This window comes from Penicillium hispanicum (assembly GCF_028827665.1).
Source record: "Penicillium hispanicum strain IBT 35686 chromosome Unknown utg000006l_segment0_segment0, whole genome shotgun sequence".
Lineage (NCBI taxonomy): Eukaryota > Fungi > Ascomycota > Eurotiomycetes > Eurotiales > Aspergillaceae > Penicillium > Penicillium hispanicum.
In genome coordinates, this window is record NW_026623198.1 from 2489660 (window position 1) to 2511193 (window position 21534).

A 21534-nucleotide genomic window follows, 5' to 3' on the forward strand; every position below is an offset into this window, starting at 1 on the left:
AAAAAGAAACGTCCAGTTGCGGGATAAAACGAGGCGACCTAGAAGAAAAAAGTCCCTGATAACAATTGCAAAGGGCACTGGCCCCGTGCAACGGCCAATCTCCCACAAGAAGCTTCTCCGATGCTAGCCACTGGGGAGGGGATTCGGATAGACGTCACACTTGGGGAATCACCAGGGTGATCTCCGAGTCCAAGGTTCCGGACCGCAGGGCGCGTCTTTCTACTTTCGGAACGCAGCTGAGTCTCCCAATGATAACCAAAACGACCCCTCTTCAGCTTGTCGATCTGCCGGTGCGTGGGGAAGCTGATATCCTGCACGAGAGAGGGGAATAGGGCGTTGCAATATGGACCAATTGATCGCGCAACCAATGGAGGAACTGCGGAGGGCGGCAGCGCGGCGTGCTTGGTAACGGCTGGCGGAGGAGGGGGACGGAGGGAGCAACGAGCGTCAAAGGAACGCCAGTCAGAGCAAGTTAGAGACCGCACGCAGTACGCATATGCGGGATCAATCCCGGCAATCCAGAGAAGAGCCCCAAAAGAGGTGTTGCAGTCGCGTGTCCGGATATAGGCGGCGGCAGCGACGCCAACGAGAAAAAACTTGCCAGGGTATGAGGTAGTCGACACGGGCTCTGCTCTCGATTGGTCGCGCGCTCGAGACTAGCGATGCAATGAAGCGATGGGCGATGGGAGTACCCGTTCTAGGGTGCAGGGAGCTTTTTCCTATGCGGCGCAAACCAGGGCGGAGGGAGGATGCGATAGACGTCGGGAATTGCGACACTGCCAACGCAGTGGATGCAGCCGGTCCAAAGAGGAAACACGAACAATCGGCGACAGGACCGAGTGTCGGAACAGTCGCTGATGTTGGATTTGGGGATTTAGTGCCGTTTCGTCGTGGGTTGCCGTGAGCTGATCCAGTTGCTGCACGGTTACGTGGTTGGCCACTAGAGTCTGTATGCGAGGTGGGTAGGAACTGCTTCCTGCAGCAGCAATCGGGATGATCATGCGATGGGGGCGATAGTCGTGATAGAAGGAGGACAAAGGCCAGCGTTTGTCCTTGAGAATAGCTTTTTTCTTGTTCTTTCTGTAGAGAGAAAGGAAGTGGTGAGTCGAGGGGTGAGGAAGAAGGGGGGGGGGAAGGAAAAATAATTAAATCAATGAATCAAATCCCTGCGATTCCGCAGGGTTGGGATTGAAGCTGCAGTGGAGACGGTACGGTACTTACGGCCGACGGAGGACGGAGTGCCCTGCGTAATTTTGCGAGCGTGCGGGAGCAAGCGCTGGCCGAAGACCGTATGCGATGACCGGTATGGTATGGCTAGAACGGTATTGCCGTATGCTGTAATTGGGGGATTTCGGGCGGAACGTCGTAACGTGCAAACGTGGGACGGTGGGAGTTTCTTTGTCGGTGTCTCTGGGGTGTCCGGGTCTTTTGCGGTAGAGCAGACTTTGACTGCAAAGCCCTTGGACAAATATGCCTATAGGGGAAAAGGGAGTCGAAAGGTAGTCGTTGCGTATAGAAGTTCTAATCCCTCTAGAGCAAAAGACACCACCTTCCCAGAGGGTGCGGGATGGGCGAATAAATAAAGATCGAACCCCTTGGTAATCAATATGAAGTAAGGCGGATTGGGGATCGGAATGGGTCTATCTATAGCTCTCAGGAAGAGGCTTAGAGTACACCAGAGGGAAACCAAGAGGGAATAATGGGGCTGAAAAAAAATAGATGGGCAGCGGCGGCAATGCCTTTCCATTAAATACATACACCCTAATCGTGGAGAAACCGAACAACGCATAGTTAACGGCCCAAGACTAGTCATGGGAAAATAAAAGGATGAAATTCCTATTCATGATAATAGCATTCGGGTACCTAACCCAGGCTACAACTCTACCAATCCCGCCCGTGCGGGTGCCAGAGCGAGATGCCTATCAGCGTGCTTGGGTCAGAGATGTGATGACGATGTGGAATGCCTGCCCGCCTCGCGGTATCATTGGCCGATCCCGACGATTCCTGGGGAATGCCATCGGCAAAACGGGGGCCGATCAGTGTTTCAGATGGGGGAGGGAAAACCAAAAGAAGTAGCATGACGACTTGGTCTTTTTTTATTTTTGTCTAAGGGGGGAGGGGCCACCTCTACGACAGTGGAAGTGTGTATCGGAGGGCCGACGAGACAGCGGCGTTGATGGATTTCGACGCCGTGGAGACCAATCGCAGTCTATTATCTTCCATTCAGACTTCCGTAGGCGACCACCGGCTCATATTTCCCCCACATCGGCCATGTTTTGGAGCCTTTTGGAGCCCTTTGACTACAGAGGGCAAGTGTAAGTGCATGTATGGGAGAAAGGAGAACGAGGTATCGTTGCATACCTGTACAGCGGCCCACATCGCCGTCATTTCTTCAAGTAGCGCGTCTCCATTGACTATTCTGCCCAGCACCGATGCGCTGGTCCCGGGGGAGAATCATACATATCTGCGGCGGAGCCCTCGGAATCCTGCGTTTTGATCTCTGGTTTCTCCCCCATAACTCGACGAAGTCTAGTGGATATCCCTACCTATCGTCATGACGATGTCGACCTTGCAAGACCAAAAAAAATCTTTCTGTTCAACGGTCAGGCAGGGGCTATCTCTGCCCAACAGATCATGCCCGGAGGGTACAGCAGAAAGGAATCCGTGTGCCACAGACGGCCGATCACGATGCGCATCAATCATTCCCTCCTATTCGACTAGTGCCAATCTTAGGGTGGGGAACGCGGTTGTCCAGCGGTAACTCCGTCATACACCGCAAAAGAAAACCGATAAAAAAAAATCAGAAGTGTGCGGATGGTTAGGCCGATAGTAGTGTAAGCGGTAGTACATATACACCGTTATTTTGCCGGGGGCCGGAAACGGGCAAGGCTGGTCTCCCCGAGGAGAAAGACAGAGGTGAAAAAAGAAAGGAAAAAAAAAGGAAGACGAAAGAAACACTGGTGAGGCTGGAGAGTGGCAGTGAAACGGGCGGTGCAGGAGATGAGGTCCCCGCAATGCGATCGTCGCATGTTTGAGCGTTGACGAATTGAGTGGATATGATGGTTTCCGACTGTCTGTGTCGCCTCCCCCTCCCCCCATTTTACCTGGGTTCGCAACTCACCGCATCGAGTGAAAAAGGAGCGGTCTGAAGGAGATTTTTCCCTGTGGACTTGGACTTGCCATCACAGAGGTCGCAGCTTGCATATCCTCGGCTCCAGACGAGGCGGGGGGAAAGCCCACCTGGGCGTCTTCAGCTCGTCTCGTACCTGCGGTCCTGCACTCCTCTGCAGTGGTGTTGACTAGTGATACAGGCGAGGTACGATGTCCGATGCAACAAGCCGCAACTCGGTCTGATAGCAGCGCGCGATCAGGACGTCGGCGGGGTGACCCCGCGTTACCTGATGTGTTGGCGATGCTGGACGGAGCATTCTTGCTCGGTCCCTCCTTGATTTGGGCTCCGTGCATTCACGCTATACCCGGGCGTCAGAAGCACTCCTGCGACAAGCGTCGATAACAAGCCTGATACTCTTCCCTGCAGGCCTCCGGTGGACGCAGGTCACTCGTAGCGCGCATCCAGGCAACAGGGCAAGGCCATCCTGCGCCAATCGCCGGATCGCTGCTCAGCACATTTTCTGTGGGATCACGTATCTCCACCGAGATGGCCGGGTCCATCTACATACATCGTTTCGACATACATCCTCCGCGATAGTGGTTACGCGCACGTGTGGGAGAGCAAATGAGTCATCGACGCCAGCATCATTGGCGCCATTGGAATCGAGTCTTGCTGACCATTTCTGGTTTTTTTGACCGATCCGTGCGCCGCCATGTATACGGCGGTTGTGGCGGTTTTACCATGGAGACGTCGACGCGAACGTTGATCCGTAAAGCATCGCCGCCCTACCTAGCAAGAGGCTCAGACATCTCGCCATGCCCGGCCAAAGTGGTGCGCGGGCCCAGGATGCAGGTAGTGTAGGGGTCATGTCTGGTGACAGAAAAACGTGATGATAATCTTGCGTGCTTGGCTGAGCTGAGAGCGTCCAAAGCCTTCCTATCGCGGTCTGCCCGTGCTTCCATCTTCTTCCGATATCCAGTCAGCGGCGCCAAGTGGGAATCCGACCGGACGGTCGGCGACAATCCTGTTGATCGCGGACGGGAAAGGAAGGGGGAAGTATCGGGCCCCAATCCTACACTGCTACTGATGTACGGCTTGCTGCCTCTCTCGGTATTCCGTGCTCCTTAACTCCCTATCGTAACGAGAGCTGCTGCACGGAGTATGGCGGAGGGGGCGATTCGGCCTCTGCGGGACAGTCATTGCGTTCTCGTGACAGTGACATTTCATTTCCAGCACTAGCGGTGACGCCTGGAAATCCAATCACGAACCCGACCTGGTCGCTCGCGAGCAAACACTGAACACCAGAATCCAGGTTACCCGAGAGGGAGAAAAGTGGCGGGCGTGATTCCTTCCAAGATTCTTGGGTTCTTCCATTGGCTTGAGTGGGGGGCGTTAACGTTGTGCTTTCGTGGACTGGGGAGGCCCACTGGTTGACAGGGTCGTTCGTGTAATATTAAATAATAATCAAACCAAATCATGATTCACCAGTATCGTCATCTCGCGAGAGCCTACGTATCCATGCCCCAACTGGGCTAGTAGGTCTATCTTGCAGAGTGGGCACGTCAAAGAGCCGTGTTGTGCTGAGTGCGACAAGTCCAAGTGTGACAAGTGGGACGAGCTCCCTGTAAACTGAACAGAAAGCATTGCAAAAATCCAATTCAAACCCTAATCCTCCGGTGATGATCTTGAGAGAACCCCCAGTGTGACCAATACCAGCCTAGGGCCAAGGGGTAACCAACAGCCCTGCCAATATCCAAGGATTACTGATGCAACGCCATGTAAGTAATACCAGTCAATCTTGCAGCCGCTCCTTGCTACGATCAACACGCCCTAGATATACATAGCGCATAGCGGCCCCCTCGCCCCCGCTTTCTCGTGGTCCCTGCCCTACGACGCTGAATCTTCGGTCGAACACAAGATGAGAAGGGAGAACCAAGAAAAAAGAGGAAAAGAGGAAAAGAAAATCTTGGCCCTTGAATTCTGCGGGGCCCAAGCTGATGTACTAGTTACTCCTGAGTCGTTCAACCTTCGCAGTTGTGTCCGGCCTGACTCTTGCTCCCTAAATCCTTCCGAAAGACCCTAATATGATTTTGGCTGCCCAAAACCAGCCTCCGTCAAAGTGTCCCGGAGCCCATATTGATGACCTGCCCGGCCGATAATGCCAATTCAGGACCAAAGGTTCCGAGGGACGATGTATGACATCATGAAGACGTGCACGCGAGAGAATCCATGTTCAAGTATTATTTCCTCGATGGTGCGTATGTATATATACAGGGTAATTTCATGCGTACTGGACCTGTTCTGGTCTTTCCATACGCATACGGTATGCAACAGGTATTGGCGGCCACCAGTTACCGATCCGTTACTCGATACAACGTCAGTCAACGCATATCCAATAGAGACCAATGGCGTTAGGACTAACAGAAGCCAGGGGATCTCCCCTCAGCCAGTCACCGTTGAACTTGCACATTCTTTCAGGGGTGCAGTCCCTAGCGTGGTCAATGACAGTAGGCGGCAGGCAATAAAAATGGCTATAATCAAAGAAAAGAATAATAATGTACTGTAAAAAAGGAATTACCCCATATTGTACTTCTCCTGGATTGATCTTCAGGAGAGGGGCTGGGGGATTATTTCTCATCTCCATAGTTACCATGGCGTTTCGATGCCCTGATGACCTCTCGGGAATGAAAGATGGTCCCAGCGCGCAAGACCAACCCCGAAGGGAAACTGACCAGTCCCCAAAGGGAGGAGTGCGCCAGACCCAGCGGGATGGAACCGTTGCGCCTCATTCGGGCCACGCCCAGCATCGTGATGGATGCCTATGTGAAGTATGCCAATCCTCACAGCCATGAAGACTCTAGTCCTGCCTTGGTCCTTGGTAGTGCATCTGCCATCTAAGTTGTCTTGGACTCGTTTTCTCGTTTCCCTCATTCTCCCGGAAAATGCGGTTGTTCATTTACCACCGCGACCGTTTCCCCGCACTTTCTTTTTCCTTCTACATCTTGCACTGCTGTACGTTGGCATCTCGTCGAAGCTGAAGTCGCCATGCAGTCATGACGCCCTTCAACCCTCTCTCTCTCCTTTCCTGCTTCCCCTCCTTCGGATCCTAATCCCAATCCAAACATCCCGGTCTTGTCTCATCTGCAGCCACCCTCGGCTCAGCCCCCGTTCGGATCCTTCGATGCGTCTTCGATGCTTAGTATCAACTATGCTCGGGTTCCACTCCACCGACCATGGTGCAGGAGTATCATTCTGTCATCCTCGGACCCCTCTGCGAATGCAGTGTCCCGTCTGCTGAATCCCAGTCAGGCGTCGAATAGCGTGGCGTGGCTGGCCCGGCCCGAATCGCAACGGCCGCGGGAGAGCGCTTTTTGCCTTTCGATCTCTCATCTCGCCGCGTACACCATGTGACCCCGGGGAGCCCTTGTCGAAGGTTTCCCCTTTGCCAGGCAACCGGTGCAACGCTGCAGGGAAGGAGGAGATGCGATGGTTCGCGCCCATATGCCCAATCAGCGAGCCAAGACACCCTCGTCAGTCCCGTTTGCAATGACGTTCTTCCACATATTGACGGCGTCAAGGCTGCTGATGACGACTTGCTCTTTGATGCAGATCTCACCGCTCGAAACCTTCTGCATGAAAGACGAAAGACGGAATTGGCCAAATCCCATGGTGCGAACGTCCGCCGAAAGAAGCATCATGAGATCCTCGCATCAGATATGCCTCTGCAGCACTTGTTGGACAGACTCCGGGCGACTGGTCCCCTCATCGGAGCGGGTCATGCGACCTCAGAAATTCCTTTCTCGATATGAGCCAGTTTCGGAGATTGAGCAGCTTTCTCCGGTGCAAGAGTTGCAAAGTGGCCGATCTGACACCGTGTGCTTCTGCTCACCAATCTCGCGAGCGTGGTCAATGCGTCGGTTACAAGTGTCCCTCTTCTAAAGCAGGTGGCATGGATTCATCCGCCGAAAATGGATCTACCAGCGAGGCTGTGGCGCGCATTACTGGGCTGAGAGCGGGGAATCTTCTGAGTCCAGCGGGCTTCGTCCGAACCAAAAGGATGGACCCATCCTCGTTCCGCTCCTACTGCATGATTGAGTGACTTTCTAAGTATTCACGCCACTTTATCCCAATAGTGATGGAATTCTGCTAATGTTGACTCCGCCAGCCACGGCGGTGCTGCACGCCGACGTCTGGAGCTATCAATCACAGCGCTCAGCCTCAAACGAGACCCCGCACCGGCGAGTATAGACTCTACGAGCGTCCCAGGTGGTCTGACAGGTCCCTCTAGCTCAAGGGCGAACGTCACTTCCTAGCCTAGCTGTGGAATTTCACGGATTCGAGACGTTTCAACTCCCGAGCCACGCGGGCCTTCACGATGTGTTTGACAATGGATACATGTATACCCATAAACACGCTATATTTGAAGCAGTGGAGATTTCTCAAGATTGGCAGCCAGTCAACCGGTAGTCGCAGTGTCGTTCCACTTATCATTCTTTACAGGGAACAACCATAACAACCAACCGCACCAAGCATACCGTACCAGGGGATGGAAACATCACCCATCAAAACGGGTGGGCTCCACGACCCATCGTCGCGCGGATCTGGGGCTGAAAAAAAAGATTACATATATAGTGGGCTTCATAACTAACTATCTAAAGCAAGGCCCCCACTCGGGAATTCGCCGTGGACAACGTGGCTTCCATCAACCCAATCGAATTATCAGCCGCAACTTGATCTCACTTGCAGGAACTGCTGCCATCATCGAACGGCCGACATCATCGGGGGCGCTCTGGCGCTGATCGCTCTGCGTTGGCCCCAACCAACGTGACGAGAGCATAGGCATAGCCATTCCAAATGCCTTGGCCTTGGTCGTGGGCTTGATTTCGCCTTGTGCTCAGGACCTCTGAAATGTTGCGCCAGCGGCACGGGTCGGGCGGATGGCCCTCAGACCGTCGTCCGTGACGCTCGCCCGTGGCCAAGACCTCGCTTGATCCCAACCGTATCAGAAAGGCGCTCTAGCGGGGTGCCATATTCATGATTCCCACAAGGGAGGTCGACGTACCAAACACGGCAGTGGAGGCTGACTCCCCATAGCCTTGACCATGTGAGGTTCCCGTAAATGACCGATGGCCGATGCCGTCGGGTTGCTGGTACAACGCATTGGTGTCGGAACGTTGTCTATACGGCGATTGCCCCGGTCGCTATTCTTAGTACTCTTTCGAGATCCCCCATCATGATTGACTAAAATCGACGATTGCATGCATTTGGCCTGGTCGCTCGCATATTGTGAAACGCACTTTCCAGTGGCCCGGGTCGCCAGGGTAGTCTCGGCCTCATTTTAGATGGTCGCGGAATCGCGCATTCGAAATTCCCCGTTAGCATCCACAATGAATATTCAAATACTACTTGAGAAACACAAAACATGATGGTTATGGATCCCTCGTATGGAAAAGAGACCAAGCAGACAGGACACCTTGGTGACTCTCTCGCCCCACTCCACTTTTCACCACGCTATCTGGCGAGGTGCAATCAATACGAAACTGGCCACGCACAAATCACAGCCCTGAAGCCAGGTGTGCGCGGACTCGGTGACACTGGCAAGTGGGAGGTGTCAAAGATGTTGGCAACCGGGGCATCGATACAGTCCTAGATAGAGAAGGGTCGACTATTTCCACCGGTGTCTGATCCGGTTCCGGTCACAACAGCCAGCTCGGATTACCAAGACAGGGAGGTCGTTTCCACCGTTTCCATACTGGGTAGTGTATGTCTCGCCTTGCCGCTCGCTACCGGATTCTGCGTACAATGGGAATATGTATTACACACGGTATGATTTCTGGACCGACGTGGTTCGTTTCCGGACGGGTGTGAACTGCGATCCCACTCGTAATACGAGAGCAGAGCCGTGGTTGCGGGGGAATTTGACCGTGTGGGGATCGTGGATCTTTTCAACGGGCGATGGTCGAGCTGCGCCGAAGTAAACGGAGTATACTGACAGGGTGATGGTTGTGGTGTGGATGTTGGCAGAGTCGTCTGCAATGTGATCGGTGATTTGCAGCGTTCGATCTCGCATTGCCGTTCTTGCCAATTCTTGCTTTTCCCCTCTCAACACCCACTTGCTGGACTTGGCTCGACCCTTGGCCATGATGGATCTCTCTGCTCCAGTTGATAATAGATTCACAAAAGCACTGCCCAAAGTCGAGGTACAGCCTACTCTTGTGTTTCTTCGAGAGTCGTTGTGGGGTTTCTAGGCTGATTGACTTCCCCGCTTCGTTCCAGCTGCATGCCCATCTCAGCGGTAGCATTAGTCGTCAGTGTCTCCACGAGATATGGAAACAGAAGAAAGCGAAATTTCCAGACTTCGCCATCGAAGATCCTTTGATTCAGATGCCCCCCGGCAAGGTCGACTATACTCTGCAGACGCAAGTCACCTTGTGAACCGTCCCAAACGTCCACTTCTGCCTGCTAACATCGCAGCGTAGCTTCTTCCAAGTGTTCTCCAAACTCATATACCAGCTATGCAATGACCTGGAAAGCCTCGCATACGCCACAAACTCCGTTCTGCATGACTTCCTCCATGACGGAGTCCGCTATCTAGAACTCCGCACCATCCCCCGCGCATCCCCAGAAGCCAATATAACCAGAGAAGAATATCTCTCAACGGTCCTAGATACTATCAACACATTCAAAGTAACCACCCAAGACATGTCCGTCTTCCTCATCCTCGCCCTCGATCGAGGAAATACCACCCCCACCGAAGCAATAGAAATCATTGACCTCGCCATCGCCAACAAGTCACGCGGGGTTGTCGGCGTCGACCTCTGCGGGAATCCGACACAAGGCGACGTCGGAATCTACCGGGCGGCATTCGCCCGAGCTAAAGCCCATGGGTTGGGGATTACGCTGCACTTTGCCGAGACACCGGCCTCGGGCACGCCGGCGGAACTGGCTGCCTTGCTGTCATTCCAGCCTGATCGGCTTGGGCATGTGATCCATGTACCTGATGCCTTCAGGGAGGAGATTGTGAAGCGCAGGCTTGGGCTGGAGCTGTGCATGTCTTGCAATGTGCATGCGAAGCTGATCAATGGCGGGTTTCTGGATCATCATTTTGGGGCGTGGAGGCATGAGCATTGCCCAATTGCCTTGTGTGTAAGGTTTGCCCAGTGATCCATACAGTGTTGGATTTCATTCATCTGAAAGGTATGAACTCACCTTGGCTGACTATTTCTAGACCGATGACGTGGGCTTCTTCTGTAGTCCCGTGTCGAATGAATATCTTCTCGCCGCACAACATTTTGGCCTTGGCCGGGCTGACCTGGTGAGCTTGTGCTCGAACTCAATCGACGCTATTTTTGGTGGTCAGAAGGAGAAGAAAAGGTTACAGGGACTTATTCGTGAGTTTGCGGCATTGAACTAATACCGTGCAGGTTGGGGGTACCCTTGCCTGCATCTTCAAACTTCAGGATCAACCAGGCACCCTTTTAGGTATTTACAATAGAATCAAGTAGATATAGCTCAGTATAAGTAGCATAGGGGTAATCTCTCCCATAAATTATTCACAAAAATGCATAGTTCGAACCTTTTCGCCGTAAAGTCATGAACTTGCTTTCACCTGGGCATTGATTGTTTTATATATTGCGACTGATGAGATTCCGACGAGGGAAACGCTCTTGATCCCAATGACATCGATCCCTTCTTGGGTCTTGTCTCCTTATATGGGACCATGTAGGCCAATGTATCCCTGATTCATCATACCATGGTATTCAAATGAAGTCAAGGCTCGATGCTACTGCTTTTATTTTACTACTTAGGTATGGTCCAAGGGAGGGACTTAGAAACACTAATTAGAAGGCAAGTATCCAGGAGATACCAAAATCCACTTCTCGCTTGAATTGTTAATGAAATGCCTTTGTGTCATATTCCGACGCGGGCCAGTCGCAAAAAATTCATGGGAACAAGCCATTGCTATCGGGGTCCTTCTTGAGAAACCAAGATAGCCTACGTCCTGAATCAAGAATCGAATTGGAAACAGGGCTCTTCATAGAGGATAGCGCAGAGCAAGAGTGGATAGTCCTATACTTTTCCAGGTAGAATTCAGACGCAGGGCTGTTGGTGCTTACTCGATTGGGTTTCCGACGGTGGGGCTTCGCGTTCACATTGAGCAACTCTCCACCAACACTAAGATGGATGTGTTGCCCGCCATCACATCTTGACATCAGAAAATATATCGTGCTTGCTGATGGTTGATCTTGAGTCACACAGAAATTGTCTCTGCCTGCAGTGGCTTGCTCGGCCACACTATTTAAATCCTCATCCGTCTTCATCTATCTTCATCCAAACAATATCCTCTCACGCCGTCATCTCCAACGACGAAGCAGAAAATTCCTTTATATCTTTCACTCCGCTTCCATCATGGCATCCTCCGCTCTCCCTCAAACACTCAAGTCAATCACAACCACCAAAATCAACGAACTTTCCAAACAACGCGTCCTCTTCAACAAGAGAAAAGAGGCGATCCTCGAGACCGCCAATGCCACGCCAGATCTGCGCACTCGTGCTCGCACTCTCCTCGATGGACTGTCCCGGCTGAAAGGCTACTCCAAGGACACCCTCGACAAAGACGATCTGGACTTGGATGATGACTCCTCTGATGACTCTGATATGGAGGTCACCTCTCCTGGTATGGGGCAACTGTACCAGGCTGATCACACCAATATTCGTCGCTTCCTTTTGCAGGACCGCTATGATCCCTCGATATCTGAAGCCACTGTACGAGATTGGGTTACCCAGCTAGAGAACGAACTGCGGTTCTTGGAGTTGAAACACGAGCATGCAGCCTTCTACAGCAACTTGGTTACTGAGTGGTTAACACACCTGGACGAACGGACCACTCTGTCTGGCGCATCTCCGGAGTCGAGTAATGATTCTAATTCGACCAAGTCCGACACCAGCTTCGAAGACGTGGGTCGTGCGGAGATGCATGAACAACGCACAAAATGGGAGTCCTTGGTTTTTACGACCGCTACGCACGTGGACGAGGAATCTATCCACACTTTCTTGGATGAGCTCTTCATGCAGACAAAGTTGTCGCGACAAGCCCTCAAAGAGCTCCGTGAGAGTCTTCAAAAGTTTGGGAATGAACTAGGATCCAGAGGGGGTTGGTTTACAGTTGACCAACTCGACTGGGTATCCAAGGCGCTGATGAGGACTGACCTTCTCAGCAATGAAAAATCTATCATCCTCAAAGAGTTTATGCGCAACAAGGAAGTCACACAAGAAGTGGCAGATGTCCTTAACATGCGAATGGCCTCCTTAGACAGCTGGAGCTGGGGACAGGATGGCATTCCCATCGAGATGCGTCGCCAGTTGAATGGCAAGTACCGGGTCTTTATGGACGAAGATCTGCTTGACAGTCTGTTGCTACAGTACCTGGGGACGATATGGGCTGTCAAACTGCGAAAGGTGCTTGTCAGATTCCTGGAGTCTCATGCATGGACCGCTATGCACGAAGATATCCCCAAGGACTATATTGAGAAGCGCAAGCATTCCCTTGGGTCCCGTGAAGATTCAACCTACTCTGGAATCAATGGAAAGCGCCAGGAAAGCTACAGAGACGACTACTTCATGAGCCAACTACCCGAATCGAACATTGAGGGTGCTCGAAACTACGACGATGATTCCAATTCGAAGAACGCCCTGGATACAAAGCATTCCCTCCTCCATCTATTGATAACGGAATCGCTCATTCACAAGGACCAGCGAGGAGAATTCACCGCTATCCGATCTGACTATCAGTGGTTTGGACCTGCCCTGCCGCATACTACGATTCTTGCAGTACTCAAATACTTTGGTGTTCCGGAGATGTGGTTGAATTTTTTCAAGGTCTTCCTAGAGGCTCCCCTCAAATTCATGCAAGATGGCCCGGATGCTCCAACACAGACTCGCAAGCGTGGTGTTCCAATGAGTCATACCCTTTCCGACTTTTTCGGGGAATCGGTGTTATTCTGCATGGATTATGTGGTCAACCAGCGCACCAACGGTGGTCTTCTGTATCGTCTCCATGATGACTTCTGGTTCTGGGGCACCGAGGTGGTTTGTGAAAAGGCCTGGATTGCTATGACCGACTTTGCCAATGTGATGGGTCTGGAATTTAACAAGGAAAAGACCGGTACTGTGCGCATGGGCAAAACTGGCGAAGAGGAGAACTCCGTGCTTCCTACGGGGGAAATTCGCTGGGGCTTCTTGGTTCTCGATGCGGAGCAGGGAAGGTTCATCATCGACCAGACACAGGTGGACCAGCACATTGAAGAGCTAAACCGGCAACTGTCGTCTTGCAAAAGCGTCTTTGCGTGGGTACAGGCATGGAATGGGTATTTTGGGCGCTTTTTCACCAACAACTTCGCGAAGCCTGCCATGTGTTTCGGGCGAGATCACATCGATATGGCAGTTTCGACTCTGAGTCGTATCGAGCGCACACTGTTTGCCAAATCCTCGAACAGAGTCTCTCAACTTCAGGGCGGCGGTGTCACAGACTACTTGCGGTCTGTGATTGCATACCGGTTCGGCATCCACAATCTCCCCGAAGGCTTCTTCTACTACCCTGTGGAACTGGGTGGCCTTGGGTTGTTGAACCCCTACATTCGCCTTCTGGCCATGCGCGAGATGATCAAACAGACACCCCAGAAAACGCTTCAGAAGGCAGCCTTGGAGACTGAGATGCTGTACCAGACACACAAAGCAAGGTTCGAGAAACAAGGCTCGCCTTATAGCATGACCTGGCGCGACTCCGATGGTGGCCCCCTTCCGTTCATGTCTCTGGAAGAATACAACAAATACCCAGAGACTTACAGCGCTCCCCTTTATGACGCATACATAGCCCTCAGAAAAGTCCCTGAGGAGCGAAGCCTCTCGCCCACATCCAGTTTTACCAAGGATGCCCACGGAACGCCTAAGCTGGGATCGATTTCGGCGGACTGGAAAAAGATGTCGCCTTATTGGCGTTGGGTGGCAGAGCTATACCACAAGGAGATGGTGCGCACCTACGGGAGTCTGGCGGCTGTGAATCGTGAGTTCTTGCCCCTGGGAGTGGTCAAGACTTTGAAGGAAGGTCGATTCCGATGGGAGGGCTGAAGGGGATTACAATGAGATATCCTCGTTAAAAGTTGATGATCTTCATAATTTTTTGAAACCCCTATTTAATTGGAAAAAATTGGTTTACACTCATCATACCCCATCAAAGAGTCATCTGGGTGTGTCTGAAGAAGCCATTAGAAGATTGAGGCGAGGAAATAAGACAGTTTAGCCAGTGTCACTTGCAATGGAAATACCAAGTTCATTACTTCCCTAGACCCTGTACTCCCTCGTTTCCTTTCACAAAAGGTCCAAAGGCATTGAATCCCCGACTAATTGACCAGCTTTTATTTCAGTCAAGCTTCTGGTGATTTCACCATGACGTACGGTTAGGGAGATCGTGAGACGCATCCAAATAGACTTACATTAGGTAGACTTGAACCGCCGCGATCTGTCAAACTCTAAAGGACATGAGAAGTATGCAAGATAACATATTATTATCGTTTTCTTTTGCTCTTCTCTTTGCTAACATTTTGATCCTTTGTTTTGCATCTGCTTTTTGTATCCTCAGGCCTAGGGGGTTTCGGTGGGTGCCCTAAGCTCTTTGACGTCCGTGTACAAATATGGCATAGTACGTGGTGGCTTTCCCAACAATCTCTTTCTATAAATGCGGAGTGCAAACATATATTCAGCGTGGGCAAATTTGAAAGTAACAGCCCCTTGTTTCAATACATGGCCCTACCATGGATGCGAACTTTTGGGTACCCTTATCGAGGAAAGTACAAGTTTGAATGGGCGTCGGCATCTACTCAATAAGGTAACAGAAATTATGCTTCAAAAGACTCCATAGTAGGCTTAGTACTTGGCTTTCGAATTCTGGCTCCCTTTTAAATGAAGTTGGTCAGTCTTTCAATCCTGATCTTTCTTTCCTTCCTCATCTTCCATACCAAATTTATCTTGTCTTCCAAACCCCTTCAAGAGTGAGAGAGTGAGGTTGTACGATGGAAGGATGACCATGCATATGAATGATGATGATGGAGGATCTATCTACATAAGAGGAAGCTTAAGTGTGTGGGTCATGTGATACCCACATACGAACACCCCCCTAGCTACCGAGCTGTAGATACAGATGATATCGACGTCCATCGAGTATGCAATTTGATCTGGCCAATCAGAGGCCAGGAATCAGCGCAGGAAAGCGCAGTTTAGGTCGTAAGACCCAGTAAGCTAATAAAACGGTTATGTTTAGTCCATTTAAGCGGTTTGGTTAAACCATCAGCGACCTATTCAACCGAGGAGACCTGTTGGAATGTGCAGATAAGCTTGCGCACCTTATCGCGTATATAATGCCATTTGATAGCGATGTGATGTGTACGCTAATGGAATTCAGGATTCCTGGTTAAATCAAGATATCCTTTGTTATCTCTATAGATAGGCGTAGGTCGTGGTGTTAGTTTAGAGAGTCCTATCTTATTAAGGAACTGTTGAATCTATATCACTTCCTGATAAGAAAGTGATGCTGCGATGTATTCAGCTTCTATACTACTTAGTGCAACTGCAGTCTATTTCTTCAATACCTAAGTAATAGGGCCCTTAGTGAGCTTAAAGATGTAGCTAGAGGTTGATATATAGTCCTTAGAGTGTTATCCTACCTAGTCAGCGTTATAGTAGCTGAGTAAGCTATTAATTAATATAGGATAGTAGATAATCCCTAGGGTCTTAGTGCTGGAAAGATATTGAAAGATATGGCGAAGAGCAGTTAGATAGTCCTAAAAGGGATTATATATATACTGTGTAAGTTTAGTAACAGTATAGGCGATATCTAGTCTTGTTAAGACTATTAGCTATATAAATAATCTAACTATCTTCCTATATAAGTTAATATTGTTACTGGAAGCTGTTAATTAAGAAGGTTATAGGATATTTTTATCAATAAAGGGAGTTAGCACTGGTTTATAGGTTATTATACCAAAATATACTAAGATCTTATCTGTATAGGATATTTAATAAAGATAAATTGATCTATTAGCTTTAAAATTAATATTAATACTGGTAAACTATTTAATATATTTATTATTGGTTAGGTTAAAGTGATAAACAAAACTAGTCTTTATCTAGTTAATATCTAAATTAGTTAGTGATAGAATCAGTATATTGTCTATAAAAATAAGTATATAGATATAATAATTAGTTATATAAAGACTGAAGACTAAATTATTAGATTAGAAGTATATAAAACTAAATGCGATTAAGACGCTAGAAATTAGATTATATTACTCCTAAAGAGATTATTTTAATCTATAAAGGGTCTTAATCAGCTGTCCTATCTTACTAGGATAGTCTTTCTGCTTTAGTTTAAGTAGATTAATATAAATCTCTTCTTTTAATTTAGTATTAAAAAATACAGTGATATAGTCTATATAATAAACCTTTTAGTTTAATACTATAGTAATAGCTATAAAGATTTTTATTAAAGTAGATTTAGTAGTAACTAAATAGATTTTATTATAGTCTAGTAGTATCTATTTAAAACTATATACCACTAAGTATACTTTATAAGTGTTATCAGTTTTAATCTTAAATACCTATTAAAGAGAAAAAGTCTTCTTTCTATAGACTTAGTTAATAACTTACTAGGTTCTGTTTAGGCGTTAATACTGCAGTTCTTTTCTAGTAGTAGCTAGCTATTTCACTTTCTTATATAAATATATAGCTTTATACTATAAGTTTAGAACTTTAATCAAATCTTAGCTAGTTAATTTAGTAGATTATAAGATTAAATAAGCTCTATTAATAATATCCTTAATATATATAAATACAGTTTATTAATAGAGTATTTATTCCTAAATATATACTAAACGCTGAGGGCCTTCTTTAGGTGATTTAAAAAGGATTACTAGGACTAATTTATTACCCCCCTCTATCTTAGCGTTATAAAGTTCTACCTCTTTAGCAGTAATCTCTATCAGCTAGACTTTATCTAAAACTTCTTCCTATAGTATCACCTCCTCCTCTAAAGTGGTATTTAGTACATAAATATATTTAAATAGTGGTATATAAGTAATAGGAATATAGGGGTTAGGGATAATAGGTAAGTGGTATATAGGTCCTAGAGATGTAAGTACTTAGTTAATCAGGATTAGCACTTATAGTATAGATTATATAGTTATTAGAGTAGATAGTTCCTATACAGGATAAATTACTAGTTTAAAGGACTCTTAGTTAATAAAATTAGTAGATATATAGTGGCGAGCTACTAATTAGTTATAATCCAGTAAGGTTTCTGTCTTTTTAAAATAGAGATCAGTATACCTAGATAGAGTATCTAAATCATAATCAGGGCGTAGAAGCTCCTATAGGGTTAGCTCTTAAAAAACAATATAATGGGAGACCACTATCTTCTTTAAATATATATTATAAATATAATATAAACCATTATAGTTATAGCCTAGTAGGCGACCTTTAGCCATATAAGGAGATAGCTTAGTTATACACTTTTCCTTTAGAATAAGATACTATACTTAGTACCCTAGTGTGTACAGATCAGATAGGTTTAGTTATTTACTATAGAAGGCTTCGTATAGCATTATATCCACCTTTAAATGCTATAACCTATTCATAGTGTAGTTTACACTAAGTAGTAGCTCTCCCTAGAGATACTTTAGAATTTAATATTTAGATATTACCACAATAAATAGCTTAATAAGCTAGCGATTTTTCACTTCCATAATACTATTCAGCTACAGTATATAGGGCAGTATAGGGTCCTATTCAATTCCACACATTTAGCAGTAGTTAGTAAATAAGTTATACTTATAGGCATTATCACCCTATACACACTTAATTTAACAGCTAAACTAAGTTTCAAAATAGGCATTAAAATTACAGAAGCACTATATAATCTCATCTTTCACATAGAGAAGATAGACCTAGCAGAAGCAAAAGGCATTATCAGTGAAGGATACATAGAAGCAATAGCCTTTATAGGCAGTAATACTAATAGGTCCCTATATATTAATATAAACCATATCACCTAAGTAGATATAAATAGGCTTAGATTAACCAAATAAAAATAAGTAACCCTTTCTAAGTAAGCATAGTAAACAAAAATACTTAAGGGCTAAGTCCTTTTTAATAATAATTCTGTCCATATATTCTAGTATACAACAGACTTTATACTCACCAACATAGCATACACAGCAATATATAAGATCTATTAAGATAGGTTTAGGACTCTTAGCACCTAATACAGATACTAAATAAATAAGCAGATTAACTCTTACAAAACAGATCAATTACATATTAGGACTGGTCGTGATCCAGTACTAAGAATTCTCCTTATAGCCAGTAGCTATAACTTTATTAGATATCTTATTAATTAATAAGGTATATAAACCAAAGACAGAAAGGATATAATCATTATTATAAAGCTTATAGCAAAAGATTAGATTAGATACTATCACTAGCACTAACCAGCAATTCTTTAGGACAATTAACAAAAGTTTATCTTAGCAATTAGAACACCAATCTCAAACAGAGATAGTAACATCACTATACCCTTCAGTGTATTAAACAGTGTCATTAGCTATAAGAACTAGGATACAATATTTATTAAAATTAACGAAATTTGAACAATATAGTGTTATATAATCAGATACACTAGAATCTAGTATCTATCAGTTAACTTCTAGATCGCTATCACTAATAGATAGAATAAGTACACAAATATAGGCAATTTATATATAAATAGCATTTAGGAATCATTAAAACGGCTATAGTAAGTTATTATTATTAATCTCTTAAACGCGGTCCTATATTAATACAGCAGCAGCACAATAACTATCTTAATAAGATCCATAACCAGTGTATCCTCTATACTTAGACTGATTCTATTATGAAGAGGTCATAAATTAATCTTTTCCAGTATTCTTAGGATTAAAAGAGTATTCGGCCTCAGTGTGACCAACTTTCTAAATATAATATACACACCAATAGAACTTCTTTTCTTTATTATCCTTATCCTTCAAATCCTTCTTCTTAGACTTCTATTACTAAATAGTAGCTAACGCGGTAGTTAGGCGCTTCCTATATATCTTATAGTTAAGAAAGTCAGTATATATACGCTCTATAAAACCAGGTTTTATTAAATTAGGTTTAAAAGTTTAGAACTATAGTTCTGTCTCCAGTGCTATATATACAGTAGTCATAAACTGGCTAAACTACTAATATTCTAAAGGATACTAAGCAGATCCAAAGGTCTTAACTAGTTTATTTAAGAGATAACACTATTTAGTGACAAATTAAATAGGGTTACCACTGTTTCTATAATAACAGTATAAGACCTATTTATTATAGTAGGTTAGAAAGGTATTAAATATAGCAGTACCAAAATTAATAACTAGCAATTAGTATACCTTAGTAGCAAAGTTATATTTAGTAATAAACAATTATAAATTATCATCTAGGGTGGTATTAAGCAGATAAAGAGCTTAGTTCTAGAGAGGTCGCTAGATCTAATACTCTTTATTAAGAGTAATTATATACTCCTACACCTAGTTAGACTAATTATCGATAGTAACTTAGTTCTTAGGTTTATTAAATTAAAGAGCTATATAACGAGTTATCTCCACCTAAAACAATATAGCGACTAGATCTTAGTAAACTAGCTGATTTTAGCTAGTAATAATATACCAGAGTTCTTTATCTTAGGCGTTAAGCGTAATACACAGAGTATATACCTATAAATACCAGTTTATAGCTCCTCAGAGCTTTAGCACAGTATTGGTGATCTTCTCGTTACCTATAATAACGAAGAAGCAGTATAGAAGCTAATTAGTTAAATAAGGAAGGTTATATCTTCTTAAATCCCTGATTAGATAGAAATCCAGTGTGGATCAGTGCGGGCCAATAGATTTATAGGGAATCGCGACAGCGAGGTGATTTATTGATAAATCGAGCTGAAACTCGGTGCTCCAGTGGAACTGACTGCGTAGAGTTCAAATCCGGCGTCGAAAAGACGATAAGATAAATAGTTAACGTGGAATCAACCGAGGTGAGTGTGTGTGTGTGTGTTCCAGTGGAGTTACCAACCAGACTGTAAACCCTGCAGGGACTCTGCTGACGCGTATCAGCAGTGAGTGAGTGTACTGGAGACGGTAGGGGGTAGGCAGGACGAAAAGACTGCCCAGAAAAGTGCTGCTGCCGAGCGACAGCGAGGTTGAGATTAAACCAGCGACGGCGAGGTCACCGGCGCACGCATAAGCGAGGGGCACAGTAGAGGTGTGAGACTCTACTGAAGACGAGCAGGAGGGCTCATAACCTGAGAGAGTGAGGTTGTACAATGGAAGGATGACCATGTATATGAATGATGATGATGGAGGATCTATCTACATGAGAGGAAGCTTAAGTGTGTGGGTCATGTGATACCCACATACGAACAAAGAGTCTAAACAAGGCTTCTTGAGATCTTTAATTCCTCTACTTCACTAAACTTTGACCGGTATATAAAACCACGGAGGCATCATGTCTCTCTGTGCCTCCATCTACCCCGGTGACCTTGGTCCCTACAGCTGGCTGGATGCCAAGACAAGGGAGAAGGCACCCATTGACTCATGGACCTTCGGAGTCCAAAAGATCACGACCACTGCTTCGCCTTGCGGATCATCTGGTCGACTCAGCTGCAAAAGCCTGGTCAAGGTCCCTTGTCGACACAGCGGGATCTCCCTCGGCGGCTGGTTGCGGATGAACACGAGAATCTGGGCAAACCAGGCCTTTGAGCCTGTGCCCATCGACGACATCGAGGACATAGAAGCCCCTTCCGATATTTCTGAGAACGAGGACGATGACGACACTTGCGCCATTTCCAAGGAGCTCGGTCCTGGGCCCGTTCAGTTGGAGGCCATTCCTCCATACCCCAAACAGAGTACCGACAATTCTCTGTTTAGTACTCATAGACAGACACGACAGAGTGTCTTCACCGAATTGTTTGACCCGAGGTCTTACGTGCCACGCGTGGACGAGTTTTATACTGCAGATCATCCAGTTCAAGAGTCGGCCAGCTTGATTGTCTCTGATTCTGCGGCTGCTGCTGTCGACTCATCCTCCCTGGCATCCACCAAACCAGGATGTGTGAGAATTACTAGAAAGACGATCACCAGAAAGCTTCAAAAAGCGGTGATGAAGACTAATGCAGTATATCGAGCCCTGCGTGGGAGACTGGGTTAAATGGCTTTCTGTACTGTTCCCTACGACCTGTAGATGTTCTTCTTTCTGTTTCCTCTCTGCCTTCTGTCTGATTTTTTTCTGTTTTCTCTTAACTTCGGCTCAGCCGACTGTTTAATATCCTTTTGTCTTGA

General features: G+C 46.7%; 4 protein-coding genes across 4 annotated transcripts; 3 read left to right on the plus strand and 1 right to left on the minus strand.

The window, feature by feature from the left end:
* Positions 1-8927: 8927 nt before the first annotated feature.
* On the minus strand, positions 8928-9254 carry N7459_007270 (uncharacterized protein; the record flags this gene model as incomplete). The annotated part of the gene is made up of 1 exon (XM_056946438.1): positions 8928-9254. The coding sequence occupies one exon, from the start codon at positions 9252-9254 to the stop codon at positions 8928-8930; it is 327 nt and encodes a 108-aa protein (XP_056798437.1).
* Positions 9255-9496: 242 nt separating this feature from the next.
* N7459_007271 (putative adenosine deaminase) lies at positions 9497-10526 on the plus strand (the record flags this gene model as incomplete). The annotated part of the gene is made up of 3 exons (XM_056946439.1): positions 9497-9543; positions 9592-10258; positions 10341-10526. The coding sequence occupies 3 exons, from the start codon at positions 9497-9499 to the stop codon at positions 10524-10526; spliced, it is 900 nt and encodes a 299-aa protein (XP_056798438.1).
* Positions 10527-11521: 995 nt separating this feature from the next.
* On the plus strand, positions 11522-14239 carry N7459_007272 (uncharacterized protein; the record flags this gene model as incomplete). Its single annotated transcript, XM_056946440.1, has 1 exon — positions 11522-14239. One exon carries the CDS (start codon positions 11522-11524, stop codon positions 14237-14239), a length of 2718 nt encoding a protein of 905 aa, XP_056798439.1.
* Positions 14240-20701: 6462 nt separating this feature from the next.
* N7459_007273 (uncharacterized protein) lies at positions 20702-21403 on the plus strand (the record flags this gene model as incomplete). Its single annotated transcript, XM_056946441.1, has 1 exon — positions 20702-21403. One exon carries the CDS (start codon positions 20702-20704, stop codon positions 21401-21403), a length of 702 nt encoding a protein of 233 aa, XP_056798440.1.
* Positions 21404-21534: the final 131 nt, after the last annotated feature.